Below are 26,907 nucleotides of genomic sequence, written 5' to 3'. Positions count from 1 at the left end.
TAAAAAAAGATCAGATGGTGTCACCTCAAAAGAAGATGATAAACATAAAATAAAATCACTGGATAGGTTTGACAGTTTTTGTTGTTGTTCTTACTAATTCCTTATCTCTATTGTTTGAGGAAAAGGCTTTGGTACACAAAGGGTGTATGTAAAGTACAGTGGGGCCTCGATTTACGATGGTAATCCGTTCCCAGAGAAGTATCATAAGTCGAAACGATTTTTCCCACAAGAAATAAAGAGAATTGAATTAATCCATTCCACACCCCCAAAAATATTAACTTAAAAATTCATTTTATACTGAATAAAAAATTATCTAACTACAATACAGTACATATGTTTATCTTATTTTCATGGAGGACTCTTGATGGCGTATGGAAGATGGTGAGGAGGAGGGAGGAGGAGAAGAGGTGTTAGTGTTTGGAAGGGGAGTTCCCTTCCATTATCACATCAGGCAGTGATGACTTTTCTGGGATACACTCTCTGGCACGTTTTGCCTGCATACCACTAGGACCTGCTTGAGACTCCCTGCTTGCTTGTCTTACTAAGAATCTGTCTAAAGACACTTGTTTTTTTCCCTACATTTTAACACTTGTCTGTAGTAAGACATCACATTGTCATTTAAAGGTCAATGCAATGGCCTGCTACAGCTTTATCTGGGCGAGTTTTTTCAATAAAACTTTGCTGTTCTTCCCATACTTCACACATTTAAGGAAGGGACATCCTCTACTACCTCTACTCACAACTATTTTCTTAGGTTGAACCTTAACAGTGACTTTCTTGGGACCCATGGTGTGATATATAATAATTAGTTTAATGTTCAAAAAGCAAAAAATCACCAAAAAAAGGAATTTTTTATAAGCGTGATCATCACTAAGCGAGCGGCTCTAGTAAACTGAGGCAGGTCGGCCCGCACGACCGGGAACCTTGCGCTTGGTCGACCCAAACGTGTATCAACGAATATTGTTAGTCGACGACACTATCATAAGTCGAGTCGCATTTTCCGATCAAATTTATATCGTAAGTCGGGGCAATTGTAAGCCGAGGTGCCACTGTAATTAACTATTTCAGTTTTTCTTTAATTTTCATCCTCTACTGTAAATAAATACTGTCCAGTAAAATGTTTAGCCGTGTTTGTCAGTCAGTATTCATAGCCTTTGTTCATTGGTTATTTATTATTTATTAATATATATACAAGAAGGTACATTTGGTTTGAGATTATAGCATTGAGGTTTTTACATTCTTGTAAAGCCACTATTACGCCTAACGTCTCAGGCAGAAACGCCCGAAGCGTTATTCCTTTGTAAACTTTTATGCCGGTGGGTCATTAATCTTCCATTAAATTTTATATATGGAAATTCAGGACTATGGGAGCATAATACAGTACAGTATTACAAATTGACCTCATGTCGGGCAGCATGCAATGGACCACATGTCGGGGCAACATTCGGGTTTATGAAGTGTAAGCTCTGCCATCAATACTATTAAAGTCCTAACAAATTTGTTTTCCTTTTCCATTTTCTTTGACAGTCTTTGCCGGAGTTCCAGGCACAGCAAACACAGCATGTCGGAGGAAGTGGTGCACAGCAACGTGGAGCTAAAGTCAGCAGTGGTAGATGGGCACCACAGGCCCAAACCAATCTGACTAAAGCCTTTAACAAGTATGATGTGCCGGAGACTTCCTACCACTTTTATTCGGAGAGGATCGACTTGCATTTTTGTGATGATCCTGGACGTAAGTACATTCACGTTTTGAATGCAAGTCTGTGGCAATATTTTTGTAGTACACATTGAGATTGTGACATAGGCTGATATTTTTGGGCAATTTTCTGTCTGTGCATAAGAGATAATTACTTTTTAAGCAGTTTGGTATTTTTTTCCCCTTCATTTTCATCTGACTTTGGTACCAGTTCTTTAGTAGTTAATTTTTTTTTATTCTTAATATTAATAAAGTTTTAATGTTTGCCACTTCCATCACTGTTATGTGTTCATTTTTTATACAACAATATTTACTATGAATTAACTACTGCACCAGATATATGGAAACACTTTTATCATTGACATACATATGTGATAACCTCACATCTTACTGTGTGTTGCAATAAGCCCTATATTTCCTGTGATAAGGGCATTGGGTAGGTGGGCTGGGCACCCATTTTCCCTAATTTCTTTCCTTCCACAAAGGGCAAAATTGTTCATGAATCTGGGGGCATGCATCTACTCAGGTCCTAGAGAACACAGAGAGCTAGTTTGAATTTTAGAGGACTAACTCTAAAATAAATGATGCTAAAAGTTGTGAACATTCATATGGAAGGTTAGTTTCATGCGTTAGATTTATGCGAGACAATCGGAAAGTGAGAATGAAGAGTGTTATTGAGATACGGATTATAGGAAGCAGGAGTGAGAGAAAATATCAGAAGCAAGTCTTGGCAGGTGTTCTCACTGTGGTGTACAGTACATGTACCACAAAGATACGTGTGGGGAAATTTTTTTATGGGGGGGGGGGAGGATTCTTAAAATACTGGTACTTTCAGTTTATGTAAAACTTGTCTGTAGAAAGTATCGCAAACTACCCAGGGGTACATATACAGTACTTCGAGGGCCTAGGGACACGTGTATCCCAGGTGAGAATCCCTGCATTGAATGAATGAAGAGTTGTGTCTTGCTGTGAATGACTTGGGTCACAGTTCAATTTCTTGTGTATGTGACATTCATGTTTAAATGGTATAATTGAAGTGAAAATGAAAGTATTGTTTTTTATTTTCTGTAATATGGAGAATGAGATCCGTATAATACAAAAAACTTATAGATTTGAGATGGGCAATTTGCATGGTAGAGTAGTCGTCTTAAAAGGGATAGCATCTTTGGATAAGGTCCCCCACCACCCCTAATTTGCCTAGGGTGGGGGAAGGACCATGGTAAGATGAAGAGGTTTCTTATCCACAACTATAGGTACCCACACTTTACATAAGTGCACAAGGTTCAGGGTGAATGGTTAAGATGTGGGGAAGAAAGTCACTGACATTAACATGCATCTCACTACAAGTATAAAGTACATGCTGGGTATAGTAACTGATGTAAAAGTCGTAAAAGGGCATATCAATATGCTATGTTTTCCTTACCAAACTTAGAGTAATGTGATGTATTCATCGGAAACATTTGGGGGCCATGCAGTGGGACTGATCGCACAATTCTGGCCTCCCAGATAGTGTGCTCAAGGCAGGCTAGAGGCGTGAGTTCAATTGCATCGTAATGCTCCAAAATTTCCTTAGTGGGGGGTTGTCTTGCCTCATAATGGTGCTATGTAAAATAAAAATATATGGATAATGGTGGCAGAGAAGGCTCCAAGAGGTGGTGTAGGATTAAAGGTTGAGAGAAAATCAAGTTATTTTGTGAATACAAAGAGTTTACACTGATCTTGGAGCAAGAGTGTATGAACAAAAGAACTTCATTTGATATGTTTGGTGTATACGAGGAATGTGCAGCTAAGACTACTAGGGTAGTGTGTAGTGTTGCATAAATGGGGATAAAAATGGTAGGCAGGGCTTGGTGGGTGAATTGAAGTGTGAGGGATACCGTGAACATGAATACCAGCAGATATATCTGGGGAAGAGGAAGGTGTATAAATGATAAGACTGAAGTGTGGGAAGCTGCAGGTGTGGAGGAAGAACACACACATGCGCTCACGCGCGCACACACACACATACACCCACTTGTGCTCTCTCATACACACTTTCTCTCATGCACTTTCACTCTCTCATACACATTCATTCCCACATTTATACACACACTCACTCTCTACATATAAATGTATTTATTGTGCACATATATTAAAACTAATCTAATTATTTGAATAAGTTTCTGGGCTGAGCCTCGGGAGCTCCCTGATGCACAATGCTGCTAGGTGTCGGGACTTGTGCTGTCTACTGAACACCAAGAATAGTCTTGTGTGCTTGTAAAGGCAAGGAGTAATATGGGCATCCAAGATCTACTTCATAACCAAGTAAAACTGGCCAGAAAGTGCAAAGTAAAAGTAAATTATGTATACAGACAAGGAGTCACAATAACGTGGCTGAAGTATGTTGACCGAACCACACACTAGAAAGTGAAGGGACGACGACACAATTGACTTGAGAATGGTCCAGGACGGACCGAAACGTCATCGTCCTTTCACTTTCTAGTGTGTGGTTTGGTCAGCAATAAACTATGTATCTTGACAAAAAGTAGAGGTGATGGATGCAGGGATAGCTGTAATTTGCCCCAGTGTTAATAAATCATGTATATCATATACATATCATGTATCCAAGCTCACCACCAGATGGTCCCTCTGGTATTCCATGGTTCAATTTGTCTGCTTGTCTCACATAGGTGCCACATAGGTGCCTTCCCTGAAATGTCCCCGATCCTAACTGAGAACAAAAGCGGGATGAGGAGCTACTGAAAGGAGCATTTATTTATGCTTAATTGTTGGGCTGCCCCTAAGTAGCTTCTTGTTGCATATTCACAACAGTGCCTTGAATAGTCTTTTTCTATAGGACTTTTTAGGTCTTTGGCCTAAAAAAAAAATAGGGTAATAAGGAAAAAGAGCTGATCTATTGGATGAGAAGGCCAGAGTCCCAGGGCTTGAGAAAAGATGAGCTCAGTGACTGGAAAGCTGTCAAGATGCCACACTTGCTTCAGTAGGACTGGGAACATCCCAAAGGTAAAGCTCAGCCTGCGCTGTTTGATTGCCAGAAGCCTTGAACCCAAGTGTAAGCCAGAGGCTTGCCAGTATTGGCAAAGAAGGCAGTAATGGTAGCATACTTGTGCACATTATGCATACACAGATACATGTACAAATTGCTCTGACTAACCATCTGACGAATAACTGAGAAAGTGTGACCTTGGAACAAGGTACCAAGGAAATGAAATTGAGAAACTGAGCAGCAGAGAAAGAAACATCTTCCTCCCCCCCCCCCCCCAAAAAAAAAAAAAGTAAGAGTAGTACCACCAAGGCCAAATTTTAGTTGACAATATTTTGTATGAGATAACACTCGGCAAATAGTCAAGACAAGAAAGGACATTACTATTGACTCAAAAACAGAGGACAACTGGCAAAGAGAATTAAAGACCTGGAAAGACCACCAAGCAATTTGATATTAGTATTGGGAAAAAGAATGCAAATAGAACAGTAAAGGATCAGCCAACATGTCCCCTTAAATGGGTAAATAATTCCTGATGCGATCAGTGGAAAGACTTGAACCATCCAAGCAAGTTGGAATGCTGATCATCCAGGAGAGGTGTATTCTTTGTTATGGAAGAAAACATGAACAACAAATGGGAAAAGTCAGAATTTTGAGCAGCTGCTGAGTGGCCTTGATTTTACAGGCATCATCTGTGCCCACCAAGCCAAGTGTGGCTGTAGGCCTCATTCCATTTCTTACACTTGTCGGCTCTTTATCACTTCATCGATGCTGTGTATATTCCTGGGGCTTTTGTGCGACCTGTTGCTGCACTGCTTTCCACTCTCTGCTTTTTGGTGTTTGAATCTTTGGCATCTTCCAGACCTGCTTAAGAACTACATGGCTGCATCAGAGATAGGCAAGGATTTTTTCTCCAGATTCTGCTCTATTTAGGGTTTGTAGTCTCGGTGAGGTGAGTCCACTACATGGTGCAGAAGTTGCAGTACCTTTAGATGGTACTTAGTTTCATAGTCCATTTGCATTCAGATTTTCTCAGTTATTTGTGTTGTCACAAGAGTGAGCATCACCTCTGATGACATGACCTCTGAGAAAACTTAGTTCTGGCTTTTCAGGGTTTGGCCCTTCAGAGTTTATATTTGGGGGCTTCAGATGTACTCGCAAACATTATCTCTCACTCTCATCCAATTTTGACGGAGAAGTTGATGTGTCCTATTTTTGCTGGTGTCAAAGATATGCTAATGTATGGTGGTGAATTTTTTCATCTCGATTAGAAACTGAAGCTACCAGCATATGTTGCTGAACGTCAGGTTCCAGTGATGTTTGCAGGTAACACACTACACCTGGACGGAAACTGATGGGGGTGGCATTTCTCTCTCCTCCAGTTAAAGTTGTGCACTGTTGTTATAACGAAGTTAGAGAGGATCCAATGTTATGTTTTTCGAGTGTTACATGGCGGATAGTTCAAAACTGCTTTCTGCACTTCTATTTTTTATTGTTATTCATTGCCAGTGCCCTTCCCATGGTTCTGTCTTATGCAGACAATTGGAGATATAATATTTTTGGATGGTTCACAACACTGCAAATCTTCATGTATGAAGACGAGGAGTCACAATAATGTGGCAGAAATATGTTGACCAAACCACACACTAGAAAGTGAAGGGATGACGACGTTTTGGTCCATCCTGGACCATTCATAATCGACTTGAGAATGGTCCAGGACGGACTGAAACGTTGTCGTCCCCTCACTTTCTAGTGTCTTCATGTATGAATTTTAGAGGTGTTCAGGTGGCAGTCTCTTTAGTTTCAAATTTTGGTGTGCTTAGATGCCAGTATGAGAACTTGTCTTTGGCTTTATGGCAAATTTCAGAAATATCTGCAACAATGGTTTTAGTGTTCCTCTCCTGGTTATTGGGGAAAGTCGGTTCATGCCTGATACTATTACCTCAGATCATTTGGCTTCAGAAGAACTTCGAATCATTTGGCTTGAGCTGAGCCTTGGATCTTTTGGCGTGAGGGAGCCTCTTCTTGGTTTTAATATGGATTTATAGTTTCCGTCATTGTTGAAGCTCGGTTGACCATTTTCTTGTCCTTCCATCAATTTCAGGTGGCATCTCCTATAGAAGACTCTATGGTCAAGGTGGTGCTCTGGCTTAAGAATGAGTTGTCTGTATTCTGGCATTGTCCTCTGTTTAGGCCTCTAGTTCACCATATTTTTTGTCTGATGGCTGTGGGGCTAATGGGTGGGAGGGGGGGGGGAGTTGGACAAAGTTTTGCTTGACCAGACCACACACTAGAAGTTGAAGGGACGACGACGTTTCGGTCCGTCCTGGACCATTCTCAAGTCGATTGTGACAATCGACTTGAGAATGGTCCAGAACAGACCGAAACGTCGTCGTCCCTTCAACTTCTAGTGTGTGGTCTGGTCAACATACTTCAGCCACGTTATTGTGACTCATCGCCTGCATAAAGTTTTGCTTGCTTGTTTGTTTGCTTTTGCTTTTTTTGGGAGTTCTGTTGCTCTTTTAACGATGTAGGTCGCAATTTGCAACTAGGCAGTGGTTTGTTTTGTTTCGTCTGCCTTTCTTGATGCCTTCCCTGGTCGATGGCAAGTATGATACTCTTTAAATATAAAGTGTTCATAGGCCATTGCTCCCTGTGACTTTCTGAGGGGGTCAGGTTCTGGCTCTGATTTCCGGTAGGCAACAAAGAACTCTGCGACTGATGACACTTAAGTAGTATGGCATTTAATCAGTAAGACAGCTTCAGGGAGCCTCCGGGCTCGCCCAGAAACTGGCATTTCATTACATTCAACGTTTTTTTTTTGCATCCTTGGTCTGAGGTTCTCAACTCTAAGGCCAGGTTGCAACCAAGTGTATATGATATGCAGAAAATGCTGCTAACATTTAGACCCGTAGATTCTGGCACTCTAGCTATTTATTGGTGGCTCGATACCTTCATGCTTTGTTGCATTATCAATGTCGGACAGTGGATCAGCTTGCCCACACCCGTGTTGCTCTGTGCTTCCTGGGTGATGGCTCTAGTTAACCTGGGTATTTTCCAGTTTTCTGTTTAGAACAGTTTCATGTTCTGTCCTTTGGCGGGATTCCTCGGTCAAGGCACACTGAGAGTAAGCTTGGAAAGCCACTGAAGAGAAGGTTCAAAAGTAGAGTTGAGTGTAATGAAACACCCATATCTGGGCTTAAGCTTGGTGACTCCCATTTCCAATCCTTTTACCTGTACTGTAGGGTATTTGGTTGTTCTGGGCTTGAGATTGAGGACTGGTTGTAAAGGTGGGTGTGTTGGGATGCCACCCTACAGCGGCACAGAAAGGAGCTCTGATAGATGAGTAGTTGACAGAAATTTATATTTCTTCATTGTAAACAGTTTCCAAACATTCTCAAGGGGAGGGTGGGTGTTATTTGACTCATTATATAGGGTAGTAAGGCTGTTTCAATTGATCTGATCCTCATTTGCTCCCTCCCACCTTGAAGGATGGAGGAGTAACTACAAAGGCTGTGTTTCCAGTAGGCATTGAGTCTTTTGAATACCTTATATTTAATTGGCCTTTTGTAATACCTGGAGCTGGGGAACCACTAGGGCTCAGGCCCAGAAAAGGTGTATTCCTCTAAACCATTTCTTCATGAAATAGTAGAATCATAAGTATATTATTGCAAATTATAAGTTATTTGTTCCTCTCGTGTAAAGTTATGAGACAAATAATTCCATTTGACCTGGGCTTAAGCATGTAGTGATCAGGATTTCAGTGGAGAGAATATTTAGAAAATTAGCTTGTCTTTTTTCCTTGCCTTGACGATAATATATTAAGAGATTTAGCTTTCATTAAACACTGGGAAACATATTCTACTTTAATTTTATAATCAATATTTCTCGTTTGATTTCATGTATTTCTTTTTCTTTTGTAATTTTAAATGTTTCTGTTATTTGTAATGAAAATTTATTTAGATTTACACCTGAATGAAGTTTAGTGATTTTCTAAAAACATTGCAAAAATTTTCCTTTGAACATGCTCCTTGAATTTTGAAGGAGGTAAGAGAATACTTATAGACTTGAGACTGTAGAAAAGATGATCCTTGCATGAAAAGTTGCCACTGGTGATACCACCGAGGCTTGTATTGTGCGCAGTTATTGTGGCCTAGCCTCGTAGTACACTATACTTACTGCTTGTTACACACCTGTACATAAGGTTACTGTGCCCTGTGATTGTTGAGTCGTGGCACATCACCATAGACCACAATCATTTCTTTTCTTTTTTTTTTAGTTTTTTTTTTTAGACAAATGTTTGCAACATAATACAAGAATATTGTTTTGTTTTAACATTCCTGTAAATCTGAGGTGGAGTAATTTTAAATTTTATTTAAATTTCAAATAATGATAGTGTGTGTGATCACATGGACATTATGTAATAGTTTAAACTCTACGCTCACAACTTGCGTACGTGTATATAGTAACATTTAAAGTTTTTTCTTCTTGTTAGGAAAGCTATTGACGCTTTCAGCTTATTCAGAAAAATTTTGCAATCGATATATGAATACTGTATATTTATAATAAAGCTGATGAGGAGTTTTATGTTTTGATGTGAACTGATACAATGGGAATAGTTGATAGAAGAGGATATGTGTTGGGTCCTCATAACCTTTGTGTAAAAAAATGTGTGAAGGCATGTTACGATCATAACATAATATATCACATTCAACGTATCATTAAATAGAGATGATTGTCAGAGCTGGATACTGGGATCTTGATTATCGCTTCAAGTATAATGCGAGAACAATTGCGGAGAAAACGTCACAATGACGTGGCTGAAACAGATAACTTGACTCACGCATATGAAATGAAATGAAAGTAATGATGTTTTGGTCTGTCCTGGGGCCAGATTCACAAAGCAGCTACGCAAATTTACAAACCTGTACATCTTTTCTCGATCTTTGGTGGCTTTGTTTACAATTTTTAAACAGTTAATGAGCTCCGAAGCACCAGGAGGCTGTTTATAACGATAACAACAGTTGATTGGGAAGTTTTCATGCTTGTAAACTGTTTAATAAATGTAACCAAATTCGTCAGAGATTGAGGAATGATGTACACGTTTGTAAGTGCTTGCGTAACTGCTTTGTGAATCTGGCCCCTGGACCCTTACCAAGTCATGAAGGGACATGGTAAGGGTCATTTAAGGGCACTGTCATTAATTTCGTGTGTGTGGGTTTGATTCTTAGAACAGTTATCTAAATGTGGAAAAAATAAAATACAACGTTAGAGCTCTCCTTTCCTTTTAATGTCAGGCTTTATTTAGTTATTAGATTCCTATGAATATTTGACCCTTGACCCGTAATCAAATATATTGAATGGTATTGCTAAGTTGTTAGACTCCTACGTATATTTGCCCCTCGACAGTAATCAAACATATTGAATGGTATTTGCTAATACCGGGAAATAATTTAGAATTGTTCCCATTTTGGGAGAAAAATTTTGAATGTCTTTGCTCGTCCTTTATTTGTTAATGCTATTTAAAAGAAATACAAATATTTCACTTGTTTCAAAATAATTTTAATTAAATTTTCAGATAGCTGCTTCGTTTCATGAAGGAGCCTTCATATTTTTTAGCACTTCACATTATTTACTCTACTTTCCCTTGCCTACTTTTTCACAAACTTTGGACTCTTAGGAATGAAACATTAACCTTTAATAAAGTAATTTAAAGCCATTAAATGGAAAACTTCTCTAACTTGGTTTGCGTTTTGTTGGTTAAGATTGTAATTCTTAAAATATTGTGTTAAAAGAATTTGGTACATTTGAAGGTATGTTATTAATGAATTATTTGAACTTTTTTGTACATAAGGACTTTTTGACATTTTCTGTGTACAGTAAAATGCTACTAAGGCTCAGGTGAGTAGACATTCCTTTTGGTTACTTGTCCCTCGATATAATCCTTGGTGAATCCAACACTTGTGACATCACTTGTGTCATGAACCTTTGCTGTCGTGTTCACATGTTGAATAATATCTAGGACTTTTTTTTACTGTTCTATGCCACAGTCTGTGCTGAAGAGTATACTAGGCTTTGTGCCTCCTGTTGGTAATTACTTCGGGAGTTAGATCGACTTAATAATGGTCCAGGACGGACCGAAACGTCGTCGTCTATTCACTTTCTAGTGTGTGGTTTGGTCAACAGAGTTGGATCATATATGGTGCCACTGACATGTGGGTAAAATACTGGAAGTTAAAAGAGGAGGTTGCAGTTCTGGATTCCTACACTAACTATAGCATTGCGTTCGTGTCGGCAGGCTTGAAGTTCGCTAATATTGAGGCACAAACGACTGTCATTTGTACCCTTGTAATACTATAGTCATATACTTACAAAATTCTGAAAGGATTGGTTCCAAATCTCCTTAAATAATGTATTTCAACAGTGGATAGCACAGTAGAATGTTCAAAATATCACCAGTGAAAAGTAAGTTTGCATTTTGTATATATAGAGAGAGAACTGTAGACATGTAGGATCCAAGACTTCTCAATACTCTACTTTGGACATATAAAAATTACTTCAGAGAGGGATTTGATTGGTTCCTTCTAGAGGTCACTGATTATCTCGACTATATTGCCTACATTGGCCTGCATAAGCATTATAGGAAATGAGTTTGTTAAAATTAAAGTCTTCTACAACAACAATAATCTTCCATCCTTGATATCATCTCGGAAGACTTGTCGGTAAACCAATAGCAGCAGTATCTTGATTGCTTCCTAGACAGTCAGTATTACACATGAGCTGTCATAAGTTAAATCTCAATTCATGCACGCAGAAATCACAATAGTGTGATGTATCAAATGAACAAATCCACAAGGGCCATGACAAGGATTCGAACCTATGACCGAGAGCATCCCAGACGCTGCCTTAATCGACTGAGCTATGACATGGGAAAAGCTACGACATTCTTTTACCATGTCGTTGCTCAGTCGATTAAGGCAGCGTCTGGGATGCTCTCGGACGTAGGTTCGAATCCTCGTCACGGCCCTTGTAGATTTGTTCAATTCATGCATTTTTAGCAAAAAAACAATCTGGTGTTCAATAGTGTTCCCAGCTTGGTGCCTTCTTTTTAATAATTACTTGCATAAAAAACTGTCATATTCTCTGCTACTTCCTATGCAGTGACCACATTCTTGCCACATTTTCCCTTACGTTCACTTTCATATCTTAGGAACTTCTTATATTCTTAATTAATTAAATTTGGCATGGGAAAATACATGGAAAGTACAGAAGTACAACTTTGTGTAATAACGGTTGTCTAATGTACATATAGTAAATAAAAAGAGATGATCTATTACGTATGTGCTAAAGAATTTTATTTAGTCTTACCTGGAAGGCAGTGTTTTAGAATAGTATTTTAGAACGGCGTTTTAGAACGTTGTTTTAGAATGCCGTTTTACAACAGTGTTTTACAACTGTGTTTTAGAAGTCTTTTAGAACAGTGTTGTAGATCTGTGATTTACAGAAATGTTTTAGAGGGTGTTTTAGAACTATCTTAGAACTGTTTTAGAACAGCATTTTAGAGCAGCATTTTAGAACAGCATTTTTGACGCAAACAATGTCTGGAAAATATCATTAACATAATGGTATTGTAGTCGCCTGATAAACTTAAGAGTCCTCAGTTGCAAGCTTTTCTTCTGCACCATTGCTCTCTCAATTATATAAACAGGATGGGAAAAGTTTGTGATGGTTTTTAACCAAAGTTTAAAAGTAACATAACATTTAAAAGAGAGAGAGAGAGAATAGTCACATTAACATGACTCTTTCAGTGAGAATGAGAAGATTAGTAGGGGACGTGATGAGGGATTTTCTCATTCATTTAATTGCTTCCTTAATTTAATTTCATTAAATTTTTTATGAAACTGTTAAATGTATTGTTTCAAGTTTGTGTTGCAAAAACAAAAATTGTTTTATTGGTATCTTTAGCCAATAGAATATTTATTGTAAAACTGGTAAATTTTTTTCCCACCCTGTACAAATTTTATTAACCATATACAAAAAAATTCAAGATACTGTACTCAAGAGTTTATGAAATCCTATTGCATTTTGTATGCATTTTGCATACATCCTTTATGCATTTTTGATGGAATGTGTTGCACATATACCTGTAGTTATGAGTATGTATATGACTGAGGCGATATAATTTTTTGTCTGCAGCTGTGATGGGAATGATTGTAATCCTGAGTAAATATGGCTCTCATTGTTCACAATCTAGCCAGTTTTCTCAATTTGCTACTCTGTTCAAAATGCAACTGTTTTGTCTAACCACAAATGTATGAACCCCAGCAACCCACCTAACCCATTAAGGCTGAGGCATAGAAAATGTCATTATTATGTGACTTTAATTGTTACAAATACATTACATCGCATTTTTAGCAGATTTGTCTGGTTAAAAATGTGGTGTATTAAGCGAGAGGACACGTTATCTTGAGGTTACCTTGAGATGATCTTGGGGGCTTAGCGTCTCCGCGGCCCGGTCCTTGACCAGGCCTCCATTTTGTTACCCCCCCCCCCTTCCAGGAAGCAGCCCATAGCAGCTGTCTAACTTCCAGGTACCGATTTACTGCTATGTGAACAGGAGCATCAGGGTGAAAGAAACTTTTTGCCGATTTGTCTCCACCTCCACCGGAGATCGAACCCGGAACCTCAGGACTACAAATCCTAAACGCTGTCCACTCGGCTGTCAGGTTATCTTGAGATGGTTATCTTGAGATGGTTATCTTGAGATGGTTATCTTGAGATGGTTATCTTGAGATGGTTATCTTGAGATGGTTATCTTGAGATGGTTATCTTGAGATGGTTATCTTGAGATGGTTATCTTGAGATGGTTATCTTGAGATGGTTATCTTGAGATGGTTATCTTGAGATGGTTATCTTGAGATGGTTATCTTGAGATGGTTTTCTTGAGATGGTTTTCTTGAGATGGTTATCTTGAGATGATTTCGGGGGCTTTTTAGTGTCCCCGCTGCCCGGTCCTCGACCAGGCCTCCACCCCCAGGAAGCAGCCCGTGACAGCTGCCTAACACCCAGGTACCTATTTTACTGCTAGGTAACAGGGGTATAGGGTGAAAGAAACTGTGCCCGTTGTTTCTCGCCGGCGCCTGGGATCGAACCCAGGACCACAGGATCACAAGTCCAGCGTGCTGTCCACTCGGCCGACCTCCCTCCCCAGGTTGCACAAAGATCTGTCGTGTTCCAGACACTCGTTAACCAAATGCACCTGTTCGTCTGTAAACTCACCCATAACAATGCAAACAACTCTTGTGTTTCATGTACATTTTTAAGCTCCTTTCGTTTGAGCTTTTCATACGGTTGTGTTGAGAACAAATTTAAAATTAATATATGATGGAAATACTTGATTGAAATTTTGTTTTCACAGATATGGGCATCAGGTGTGAGGCTAAACCAGAAATATGCATAAAGTCTTCATTGAAGCAGAGAGGAATTGTGGGGCACATTATGCTGAATTGCTTTATCAAATTTGTACCGTTAGTCAATTAACTTTTCTTTCAGTTGCAAATATCATGATTGCAAAGCACATAGATTTACAAAAGTAATAGGGAGATGTCCGTCCTGTAGTACAGCTCCATATTCTCGACTAGAAATCGAGGATTTGGGTAGGACAGAAATGGTTAGGCACGTTTCCTTGTTAGTGATGGTTCTGTTCACTTTTGAGTAAATAGGTACCTGGGCGTTAGGCAACTGTTGAGTTATGTCAATAGTTGACTTAGGGGTAACTTGTTATGCCTAAGTACAGGCTTCTTATCCCTGAAAGTGATAATTGTGCAAAAATATCTACTGGCTGCCAAAGGTTACTTTTTTTCCATTGACTTAATTTCCTTAAACTGTTTTCCCTTAACTGTTTAATGTTATTTATCTTTTAATATCTATAAATCAGAGTTTTGACATTCCCACGAGGACTTAAAAAATAATGTGGAATCTTTACAAACTTTTCAAGTGGTTATTAATTTTAGTAGCCATTTTAGGGCTGAAGCAACAGTATATCTAAATGAATGAAAGACTATAAATGTTCAATGGGAAATTATCATTCATTTCAAATAACAACATTGTTTATAATAAGATTTGATTGATTATAACATGAAAATCTGTGAACTATTGGAGAAAATGTATAACATTTTTAATCTTCTTGTGATAGTACTTTCACGAAGTACAGTTGGCATCATTCTCGGTTCCTGGGTTCGATTCCCGGGCAAGACAGAAATGGTTAGGAATATTTTCTGTCACCTAATGCCTGTGTTCACCCAGCAGTCACTAGGTGCCCATGAGTTAAGTAACTGTTATGGGGGGTTTCATGCTGGGAACATCAGTACAGTAGTTCAACATTGGGGGGAGGAGACCTCCATTTAACCCTAAAGTATTCAAATACACAGGATTCCTCTCCCCCGGCAAAACAGATTAATTATAAGAATTAAAAGTTAAATTTGTATAGTATCTATTTTTTTAAAATCCACTGGCTATAAGTTTTTCTCTTATTAGTTTCAACTAATAGATTTGTTATAACGTGTTAAAATCTTCAGTACAGTGTGATTTTTTCAGTAACTGAATGGAAATGTTAGTTGTACTGTAGTTCATTGGTAGTAATAATTTAGAGTGCTTGAAATTTTTAGAAAACATGAATGAAAGGTTGGCCTAATTGTTTATTTTCATATGTATTTATGACTGGCAAATTGAGAAAAATTAATGACAGGCATTTCTGATATTTTCTGTTTTAAGAAAACAAAATACTGTACTGTTTATCTAAAACTGTTTCTTGCTAAGAAACAGTTTTAGATAAAGTATTTCATCGTATTTCTTTTCTCTTCATTTAACCAGCAATGACATACACGACGCATCTTCAATTATAATCTACCTTTGGTGGTGGTGTTTGATGGTGTGAGTGTGTGTGTGTATGTGTGTGTATTTAATTACCTAAGTGTAATTACCTAAGTGTAGTTACAGGATGAGAGCTATGCTCGTGGTGTCCCGTCTTCCCAGCACCCAGTGTGTGTGTGTAGCCATGACACTTGCAAACTGAATTCATTTAGATGTGTTTCCATTTTTATTTGTATATAACCCTTTGTGGACGGTTCAACTACTATTACTCGAGTACGTAGGCAGTTTTATCAGGCTGGATCTTATAATGGTACAGACAGCTGTTTTCCTGTCATCATTCATGTCCAGGTTTTATAATTTTGCGCGCAATGCCTCACAAATACACACATTAACAGTGTCGCACATTTGTACAAATGTTCCTTGCCATGTTGAAACATTGTCATAGCATTTTCCTGGCAACATCTTGGTAGGATTGCCAATGTGCAGTAATAAAATTGTTTATATGCATATCTTACAAATTACTTTTACTTTACTTATATTACAATTTTTGTATTTTTTTAAGCTTTAACATTTAACAAATTTTAATATGGAAATTTTTTAGGTAAGAAATGCCATTGTTAATTCTTGTACATTTTTGTCATATCAAATTTTATTGTACATACTGTATATGTTTTTATAAATTTAACCAAAAATCAGTCGTGTGAAGGAAACAAAGTTTCAGGAATACTGTCCTCAAAGGGTTGATTTTTTCCCTTTAATCTATCCAGCCTTCGTAACCCCCGGTCCACACCACTGTGCCGTGGAGTCGGATTTTAACAAATATTTTCTTCGTAATTAAATATTCTTATAGCATTGATGCCTGGGCCTAGTTCCTCAGTGTTTTGTATACGATGCAATTGTTTCATTGTAATTGTTTGTATATTTAACAGTTTTAATGAATGAACTTGTTGTTGTAGAAGATCAATACAATATTTGTATTATTGGCTGAGTGACTTAAGTAACTTTTGAAATTGCTAAGGAAAGATGCTCTAGTGAAAATGACTAAAACAGTTTAGTAAATAATCTTTGTATATTGCCTGAGAAGCTTAACTGTTAGTGCAGCACATTGGCACCAAATAATACTAGGTTGGTGAAAATGTTAATGTTTTATCCTGTATTGTATAGGATATATATATGTGATGTGGCTGGTGATATGGTCTATTTTCATGCATTTATGAGTGCAAAATGTCATTGAATGTAAACAATTGTGATTTCAGCGGGACGGTCGGGTCACCCAGATTTGTCGACGGGCGCTGCCCTCCAGGTTGCCTTGTGTCAGCTAGAGCTGGATTTCTACCCGTACCATCTGGCTGCTGGTGACAGAGGACACTGGATAAAGTGTGTACTTTATGACTTATAATATAAGGGTGAGGGGGAAAAGTAGGCTGTTGATGCCATTGCTGTAGTAGTTTTCGTCTTGATTTGCCATGTCAAGAAAAATCTAACCTCTGAAACTAACCAGAAACACACGATCTCTAGCAGTTGCCTGACCTATCGAGTCCAATGTATAGAAAACCCAAGATATTTGTGATTCGTTATTCTCGGTAGGTTGCATTTGTAACGTTGGTTTCCATAACATATGAAAAGTGACCTAGTAGTTGAGAGGATGGGTTGGCTTATCTTCTACTCACAAATATTTATTTCATTATGTGGTAAATGTATGTACAGTATGTCATTACTTTACAGAGGACCCTTCCAAACCCTTGACCTCCATATAGTGGATTCCTCTAAATTGGTGTTCAAGTCTGAAATTCAAGTTATTCTGAGGGGAAAAAATTGAATGCCAGATGGTTTTCGGTGAAAATTGGATTCCCAAACATCTGAGGGCTTTGGAGTCTGGGCAGAGTTTAGCTCGGGTGGTTTAGGGGCTGCCCCTTTCGATTCAGGCGCAGAGGTGGTTGAGGCCGATTTTCCCCGCCGAGGCTTCTGGGTCAACCCAGCAGACTCCCTTCTTGGAAGAGTTCCCCTGGATGCTGCCTTTTCTTCAGGGACGATGGGGCATGTAAGAGGGCTCTGCCCCGGGGCCTGTGTTGGGGGTTCCCGGGGCTTGGGGGAGTCTGCTTGGAGTGCTTGGGCTCCCTTTGTCCCTGCTTGGGCCCTTGTATTGTCTGGGCAGGGGTTTTTGCTGTAAGAGAGGGAGGGGGTTTGTCCCCTCCTTCCCTTTCCGTATTAATATTACCATGTTTGGCGGTGTGATTTACGCCTCTCTTGCATCGAACACCTTCATCTTTTGCTTGGATGTTTGCTACTGGGGAAAAAATGCAAATGAATATGATGACTTAAATGGGGTTATGGATGTTCTGGGAACTTCCCATGCATAAGTTCAAACCCCCATCAAGGCCCTTGTGGATTTGTTCAGTACAGTATGATGACTTTTTCGTGTGGTTCATCATACATTGCATGTAATTTTCCAGTGCTTTTGGTACCCCTGCTCTTCCCTCCTCTCAGATCAGCAATTTTGTTGTTTATAATTTTGGCAAAAATTTTGCTATACAGATTGTGAACCTTGGGTTTCTGAGTGTGATGGTTCGAGTTGCTGAACCTGGGCATTTTTCTGCGGCTCCACCTCTTTCAGCAGGTCGGGTCAGTGAGGTACCTTGCTGGTTCACCTTATTGCTCCGCATGACACGTCTGGTCTTTCTGTCGTGTATGTATTGCCATTTGTATGGTGATCAGGTGGCTTCTTTGATGGTGTCCCACCTGAGGTCTTCGTCTCAGCAACAGTATGAAGTTTCTTGGCAGTCTTTGCATCATTTTCTTTATCTTCGTCGGTTTTTGTCGATTTTAGTCCAGGTTGTTTTGTCCTTTCTCTAGGCTTTTTGTGGATCGGTATCTCATGCCTAATACTGTCTCTTTGTATCATGCTGTGTTGGTGGAGCTGCTGCTGTTCAAGGGTTACATGTTCAAGGGCTCTTGTGTTTCAGGTTGTCTGCAGTGTCACCAAATCTAGCCAGCCTGCAGTCTTCCCTCGTACCCGTGATGTTCGGAAGTATGCTCCCCTAGTAGCGGTTTTTGGCAACATGTCTTGGGTTGAGATTCTGGCACGGGTGTTTTGAAAGTTGAACAGGTTTCTGGCCACCAGGTATCTCATGAACGTTCCGGTTCCCTCCCTCCCCGCCGTGTGTGGCTTCGGGGTGCCTGTCGCGGCTGTCTATCTCTTCCTAGTTTTGAGACCTGTGGTGCTGTTGTCTCCCAGGTAAGTCCCTCCTTTTACTTATCTTTGGGTAGTTAGCTTCACAGAGTTGACAGGGGTCCCCACAGAAAACCAGCGTTGAATGTAATGAAAAGCTATTTTCTGGGTGAGCCCCGGAGGCTCTCTGATACCCTCCCTCCTTCCGGTCGGCGGTTTTCATCGTTCAAGAACTGGAGTGGTTGGCTGCCAGCTCCCCAGCATCCCCTATGGGAGGGGAAGGTTAGTGCTAATGAGCAAGAGTGCTAGTTGCATGAAGCATTGCTTGTTGGGTTTCTTTCTAGGGGAGTTATTTTTATCTTTTTGAATGTGGATTGCACAGGTCAACCAGACAGTGGTCTGTTTTCATTCGTCTACCTTTCTGGGTCCTTTCCCGGTCAGTGGCAATTATGTCACACAGTACTTTAAATGTAAAGTGCTCATAGACCATTACTCCCTGTGCCTCTCTGAGGGGGCCAGGTTCTGGCTCGTGGTGCTGGTAGGCATGACGACTCCTGTGACTGATGGCACTGAGCTAATATGGCACATATCAGTTTGGATAGCTTCAGGAAGCCTCCGGGACTCACCCAGAAAATGGCATTTCATTACATTCAACGCTGGTTTTATATACAGTATTATTTGTATGCAGATATGCATACAAATATTTTATCATATAGAGAAATCCAGAAAAATTGGGTTATAAATGAGCAAAAGAGGGGCATTACATATTCAGAAATTTAGATTATCTGTATTTGCAATACGAATCGTGGTTAAGAACAGTATGAACTGGAGTTTGGAGGGTCCTCTGTATTATTGTAGCAGTACTCTTGAAAACAAATTCTTCACTGTTATTTCATTAAATAATTAGTTTTGGTCAGCAGTTGCTGCCATTACATCTCTATAGATATATACATCCTTCAGTTATGTGTAACATTTATTATCCAGTCATAAAAATCCATTCTGGATATACCTTATACTGTACATACAAATAACAGTTTTGTCCCTTGACTGAGACCGGCCAAAAAATCCTGCAAGATCATTATCTTCAAAATCTTGCTTGGGGAAATAATAAAAAAAAATTCTCACCAATATGGTAAGTTCTGATCATTTTAGATTAGTGGATGGTGCAAAATTGTTTACATGGAATTTGTGGTTGATATGTATTAAGTTGTTTACAGTTGCCTGAAGTGGAGATTGATTGGCTGCCCTCGGATGCTGAAGCATATGGGTCATGTGATGATGCAGATGCTGGCCATTATGTTAGGTGTATGAATACTGCTCTGCATTGTTCATTGATGTGAAATTCCATGAATTTCTTGATGAACGGCCAGTCGGCCTGCCATTTATTTGCCATTGTTGAGGACAGGAAACCCGTACTTAGACTTATCGATGCCACCGTACCCTCCAGGTCAGCTACTGACCTTCCCCAGAATACTACCCGCAACAGTACAAAGGTCCTATAAAATTATAAGAAGTTGAAGTACATTTGCTTGATAATATGTCAAGTAGGACCCTAAAACATTACTCATGTACAGAAGTTTAGAAATATTTGCTGTAACTTGCTAGTAGCTAATTACAATATTGTTAAACAAACATTGTGATGTCTTACAGATATTGTGTGGATTGTGGGCCAGCATTGTGGGCTCAGGCTGCCTTAGCACAGTTTAAGACTCTGCTTACAGACACATTGAACTCAAGTCGATCCACCCACACGCCTCTCTCTCGTGCTCCTCCGCATACACGACACGATGCTTCATACCAGGTACGTCAAAGATATTGGCTTTGGCTTGATATAAGAGTCCTTTAGCACAGGAGTCTATATCCTCGACTCACAACTGAGGGGCCTGGGTTCAGTCCCCGGGCAGGACAGAATGGTTGGGCAAGTCTCCTTTCACTTAGATGGAAAATAAGTATCCGGGAGTTAAGCAGTTGTTGTTGGTTCTATCCTGGGGATGGTCAGTAGTTGGCCTAGGGGAAACTCAGTCAACCTAAATACAGGTTTCCTGTCCCCAATAATGGTAATTGTGCTAACTACTGTATGCTCAACATCATATGAGGTACAGTATTGCACAACAATTTTATTCTTCCCCCAAAAAATTAGTGCATATGCAAAATGTGTTTTAGTAATTTTTTATAAGGAAAAAATATCTTCATATTACCTGATTGCCAAATTTTTTTTATATATATATTTTGGCCAGGGTTCTCAAAATACGGCAGCGGCCAAGATCTCTGAACACTCGAAGGTCTGGACTTTATTGCACTGTTCTAAATTTTCGACAAAGGAAGAGTGTGCTATAACTGGAAGTAGTTTATGGCAAGTTCCATGAAGTGTGGCCACATCCACTGTGTTATGGTACATGTAATATTCTTTGACTCTTGGCTTAAGGGATTGGCAATAATGCCAGAGTGGACAATGAAATCACAAGAACATGAGGAATCTAAGAATAAATATTAATGCCATAGAGTGGAATGAATTTATCTTGAGATGATTTCGGGGCTTTAGTGTCCCCGCGGCCTGGTCCTCGACCAGGCCTCCACCCCCAGGAAGCAGCCCGTGACAGCTGACTAACACCCAGGTACCTATTTTACTGCTAGGTAACAGTGGCATAGGGTGAAAGAAACTCTGCCCATTGTTTCTCGCCGGCGCCCGGGATCAAATCCGGGACCATAAGATCACGCGTCCAGTGTTCTGCCCGCTCAGCCACCGGCTCCTAGAATCCTGAAACCCGTGATCCTGAAATCCCAGGCACATGCTTGGGACCTGGGAGTAGTGATGAATCTATGAGTAAATATTGATGCCATGGGAAGGAATCAGACTTGTGGCCCTTGATTTTCCCCCATCCATAAATTGTCATAATCTGCATAAACTAATACATTATTTCCTCCTTACAAACTGCCTCCACCCAACCTTGGTCCTTGCCTTTTCCACACTAAGGTAATGAAAAAGTTGCAAGTAGTCTAAAAAGCTCGACTGTCCCTCCACTGGTAACAAGAAACAAATATTTACAATTCATCTGGGGGGGAAGTCTGGAGCCCGAAATATGAACACGGAGGAAACGTGCAGCCAATCATCCCTGTGAGAACGAAATAAAAGCCTAAAACATGCTGAAACAGCAACTTGAGACGTCAGAAAGGCCTCACTGTACAACTTCACGTCAATTGTCACTTTCAAAGCACTGAATTGCATTTAAGCCCATATTCAGTATATTGTTAGTCTAGGATGTATTAGCTTAGACTGCATTGAGCTCAATTGAGATAGATTTGGTTGGTTTTGATTAGGTTAGATTAGGTTAGGTAAGGTAGTTTTAAAAATCTCCGAATTGTCTTGTGTATGATGTTACTTGTATTTAGTCTGTGAAGCATATCATTGATCAATTAAACCCACAGAATAAGAGCAAATCTCTCCTTTAGGATTAAACTTCCATTGTAATCATTCATGGAGCCAAGATCCAGTAGCATCATATATTATTCTATGATAGGGTATAATTGATGTACTATACTATATCCTGTTTTCAGACTCCGGGTGGTCGTACAGGGCCTGGTGAAAGTGGTGGTGCAACCCAGGGTAGCCCTCTGAAGTGCGTGGTAGCTACACAACTTCGGCAGCTTATGTCATCGTGTTGTGTGCTTCGTATCAATGATTATTGTGTTTATAGAGTATCGACTTCTAAACGAAAACAAGCTCCGAAGGAATTTATCTCTGGTAAATATTATTATACAGTATATGATTCATTTTATATCCATCTTTCTTGTTGTTTTTTAATCTTGAGCCTATTAAGTGGTATTTTATTTTTATGAAGAATCTTAAACAAGTAAGTATGAAGTGGAGAAAGCTTATTGGTTTTTATGAAGTTACTTTGACATGGGTTGTGATCATCTTTGCACATTTATGTGTTGCCTCTGTCACCGCTGCCTCCACCACACACCATAACCAGCAAGCACAGGCACTTCAGCTGGCATGTGCAGTATCTTGTTTTTTATAGCTTGTGCAATTTTAGTAGCTTTTTTTCTGTAGTATGTTCCTTCATTCTCTTCCTCTTGATAGGTGATACTCCAACACCACTTAGATTTGCATTCATTGATTGTAGAGCTGATTCAGTGCTGTTTGTGTCCACTTCCATGTCACTATCTTCATCAAATGATGTGCTTGGGTCTTCCTCACTAACACGATCCCTTTTAGTTTTTTCCTATAGTTGTCACATATCGTTTGTTTACTATTCATTTGTGGCAATTTTTCTATCATCCATGGTAGCACCTTCCTTAATTATTGTCTACTGCTGCTGTGCCCTTTAATATCAAATAGGTCAGAACACTGCATGTGCATGTACTTCTCATCCATTGCCACACGTGTTATCATGTTATCACTACTTACAGATACCTGTACATGTGTCCAGGTATAATGTACCAGCCTTTAGCACCACTTATCCACACCACAGATTATGCACAAAAGCTCTTGCAAGATAGAAGAAGTAATGCCAAATGAGATTCTTCTAAAAGAGCTAAATTTATTAGCAAGAGGAGCTAAAAAATGAAAATTAAAAGTTGAAACTTAGTCTGACTGAACGAACACGCACGCACGCACGCACACACGCATGCACGCGAGAAACATAGTCGGCAACTTCAACTTGAAATCCATAGACTGGGAAGCATATGAAGCTAAAACAGAAGATTTTTGGACCTGTAAATTTGTAGACCTCATCCTGGAAACATTCTTGTATCAACATGTTAAACAAGCTACGAGGATGAGGGAAAGGGACGTTCCCTCCATGCTAGATTTGATATTTACCAGGAAGGAGGAAGAAATATTTGACATTCAGTACCTTCCTCCCTTGGGTAAAAGTGACCATGTCTTTTTGGGAATAAAGTATGCAATGCGTTATAATCAGGAAGAAAATATGATGGTCGATGCAATTGAAAAACCTGACTTTAGGAGAGGACATTATGGCAACCTTAGAAAAATTTTTAGTGAGTATAATTGGACAGACTTGCTAGGCAAGGAAGTGAATGAGATGTATGTCAAGTTTTGTGAAATATATAATAAAGGCACAAAAAAATTTATACCAAAACAGAGAAGAAGAACTAGGAAACAGGATTGGTTCAATAGAAAGTGCGAGAGGGCCAGAGACCAAAAGACACAAAAATGGAATCGATACAGGAAGAGGCCGAACCCCCAAACATACCAGCGGTACAAAGATGTGAGAAACAACTACACGGCAGTGAGGAGAGAGGCAGAAAGAAATTTTGAAAAAGGGATTGCAGACAAATGTAAAACAGAACCAGGTCTATTCTATAAATTCATAAACAACAAATTGCAGGGAAAGGATAATATTCAGAGGTTGAAAATGGGAAATAGATTCACGGAAAATGAAAAGGAAATGTGTGAAACATTAAACGAAAAGTTCCAAAGTGTGTTTGTACAAAATGAAATCTTCAGGGAACCAGATACAATAAGAATTCCAGAGAACAACATAGAGCACATAGAGGTGTCTAGAGACGAAGTGGAAAAAATGCTCAAGGAGCTAAATAAGAACAAAGCAGTTGGTCCAGATGGAGTTTCACCATGGGTTCTGAGAGAATGTGCACCTGAGCTCAGCATTCCTCTTCAACTGATTTTTCAGGCATCCCTGTTTACAGGAGTTGTAGCTGATGTGTGGAAAAAGGCTAACATAGTTCCAGTCTACAAAAGTGGAAGCAGGGAAGACCCCCTTAATTATAGACCGGTATCATTGACAAGTGTAATAGTCAAAATATTGGAAAAAATAATTAAATCTAAATGGGTAGAACACCTGGAGAGAAATGATATAATATCAGACAGACAGTATGGTTTTCGATCTGGAAGATCCTGTGTATCGAATTTGCTCAGTTTCTATGATCGAGCAACAGAGATATTACAGGAAAGAGATGGTTGGGTTGACTGCATCTATCTGGACCTAAAAAAGGCTTTCGACAGAGTTCCACATAAGAGGTTGTGCTAGAAACTGGAAAATATTGGAGGAGTGACAGGTACGCTTCTAACATGGATGAAAAATTTTCTGACTGATAGAAAAATGAGGGCTGTGATCAGAGGCAATGTATTGGACTGGAGAAATATCAAAAGTGGAGTACCACAGGGTTCAGTTCTTGCACCAGTGATGTTTATTGTCTACATAAATGATCTACCAGTTGGTATACAGAATTATATGAACATGTTTGCTGATGATGCTAAGATAATAGGAAGGATAAGAAACTTAGATGATTGTCATGCCCTTCAAGATGACCTGGACAAAATAAGTATATGGAGTACCACTTGGCAAATGGAATTTAATGTTAATAAATGCCATGTTATGGAATGTGGAATAGGAGAACACAGACCCCACACAACCTATATATTATGTGAGAAATCTTTAAAGAATTCTGATAAAGAAAGAGATCTAGGGGTGGTTCTAGATAGTTTTCTATCACCTGAGGACCACATAAAGAATATTGTGCGAGGAGCCTATGCCACGCTTTCTAACTTCAGAATTGCTTTTAAATACATGGATGGCGATATAATAAAGAAATTGTTCACAACTTTTGTTAGGCCAAAGCTAGAATATGCAGCGGTTGTGTGGTGCCCGTATCTTAAGAAGCACATCAACAAACTGGAAAAGGTGTAAAGACATGCTACTAAGTGGCTCCCAGAACTGAAGGGCAAGAGCTACGAGGAGAGGTTAGAGGCATTAAATATGCCAAAACTAGAAGACAGAAGAAAAAGAGGTGATATGATCACTACATACAAAATAGTAACAGGAATTGATAAAATCGATAGGGAAGATTTCCTGAGACCTGGAACTTTAAGAACAAGAGGTCATAGATATAAACTAGCTAAACACAGATGCCGAAGAAATATAAGAAAATTCACTTTCGCAGAGTGGTAGACGGTTGGAACAAGTTAGGTGAGAAGGTAGTGGAGGCCAAAACCATCAATAGTTTCAAAGCGTTATATGACAAAGAGTGCTGGGAAGACGGGACACCACGAGCGTAGCTCTCATCCTGTAACTGCACTTAAGTAATTACACACTTGCCAGTCTGTCTGACTCTGAACACACACAAACCTGCCTTCCATACTTTATGTAGAGCTTGGCCTGTTCCTTGGAGGAATGAAGAAATATTTAAAAAGGCAGGAGTTGCCTCTATAGCCAGTGATGGAAGAGGTGGTGGTGGTGGCAGGCAGAGGGAAGGATGTGTGCTAGGAAATAGTTTAGAAGTTCTTGTATGAATGGCAACACATCAGGAGGAAGTTAGTTTGTGGATCTTTAAAAGAGTGTTAATTAAGTATGTATGTGTTGCAAGACAATGAAATTGCAAGAATGTGATATGTGTATTAAAAAAAAAAGTCACATAGTATTTCTGTTTGAGATACGTTTAAGCCCATCATATGGCTGAGGAATACAGGGATGCAGATTTGATCCCACAGCTTCAATATTTGATCAAGTAATGCAAGATTTTGTGGTTGAGATATGGTAATGGCATTTATTTCATCCGAACACACTAACATCATGTGTTTTCTCTTAGTGATATTTTGTAAGTTTGTTTTTTGTAAAATATTTTGTTGATCTATGTTATTCAGAAGTAAAAGTATCTGAAATATTAGCATGATTTTAGAAAATTTGCAGAAAATTGCATGCTTCATGTCCAACATATATAGTACTCAAAAGGCATCACTTTTTAACTATTTTTGCTTGATTTAAATTACAGTATTTATCATTAAAAAATATGATTTTATTTTAGTCGTGTCCATGTTAACTTTCTAAGGGGTCATTTTCTATATTATTCCGTTACCTAAAGTTATCTTAAGTGATTTTAAGGGACTATTTCAGTGAAGTTTTTGTAGTGAATTCATCCACACTTGTGTATCAGGTAGTTACAACAAAGGGTTCTATATCTTTAGTGCGGTGCGGTGTGTGTAGTTAGATAATTTATTATTTTTATGGGAGGAGCCCCATTGGCACCCTGCAGCTATCAGATCTAACTATCTGGATAGCTAGATAGATCGCTATCTAGATAGCTAGATAGATCGCTATCTAGATAGCTAGATAGATCGCTATCTAGATAGCTAGAGAACCCCTCCTGGGGAGGGAGGGGGGTTGCCAATGAGTGGGCAAACTGGTTGAGTAAACATTTGCTTGC

The 26,907-nt window shown here is 39.3% G+C and overlaps 1 protein-coding gene across 3 annotated transcripts in view; it reads left to right on the top strand.

Annotated features, from left to right (window-relative positions):
* LOC123758447 (bridge-like lipid transfer protein family member 3B) overlaps positions 1-26,907 on the top strand; it is a 95,849-nt gene that overhangs the window by 10,639 nt on the left and 58,303 nt on the right. For all 3 annotated transcript variants that reach the window (XM_045742879.2, XM_045742880.2, XM_045742878.2), the window contains exons 7-10: positions 1,528-1,732; positions 16,808-16,928; positions 20,371-20,521; positions 22,276-22,462. In XM_045742879.2, the coding sequence (XP_045598835.1) occupies positions 1,528-1,732; positions 16,808-16,928; positions 20,371-20,521; positions 22,276-22,462 (664 nt within the window). The remainder of the gene's footprint in view (positions 1-1,527; positions 1,733-16,807; positions 16,929-20,370; positions 20,522-22,275; positions 22,463-26,907) is intronic.

Source organism: Procambarus clarkii, chromosome 11, assembly GCF_040958095.1.
Source record: "Procambarus clarkii isolate CNS0578487 chromosome 11, FALCON_Pclarkii_2.0, whole genome shotgun sequence".
Lineage (NCBI taxonomy): Eukaryota > Metazoa > Arthropoda > Malacostraca > Decapoda > Cambaridae > Procambarus > Procambarus clarkii.
Note: the sequence above shows the minus strand (reverse complement) of the source record. Positions and strands in the feature narration are given on the sequence as shown.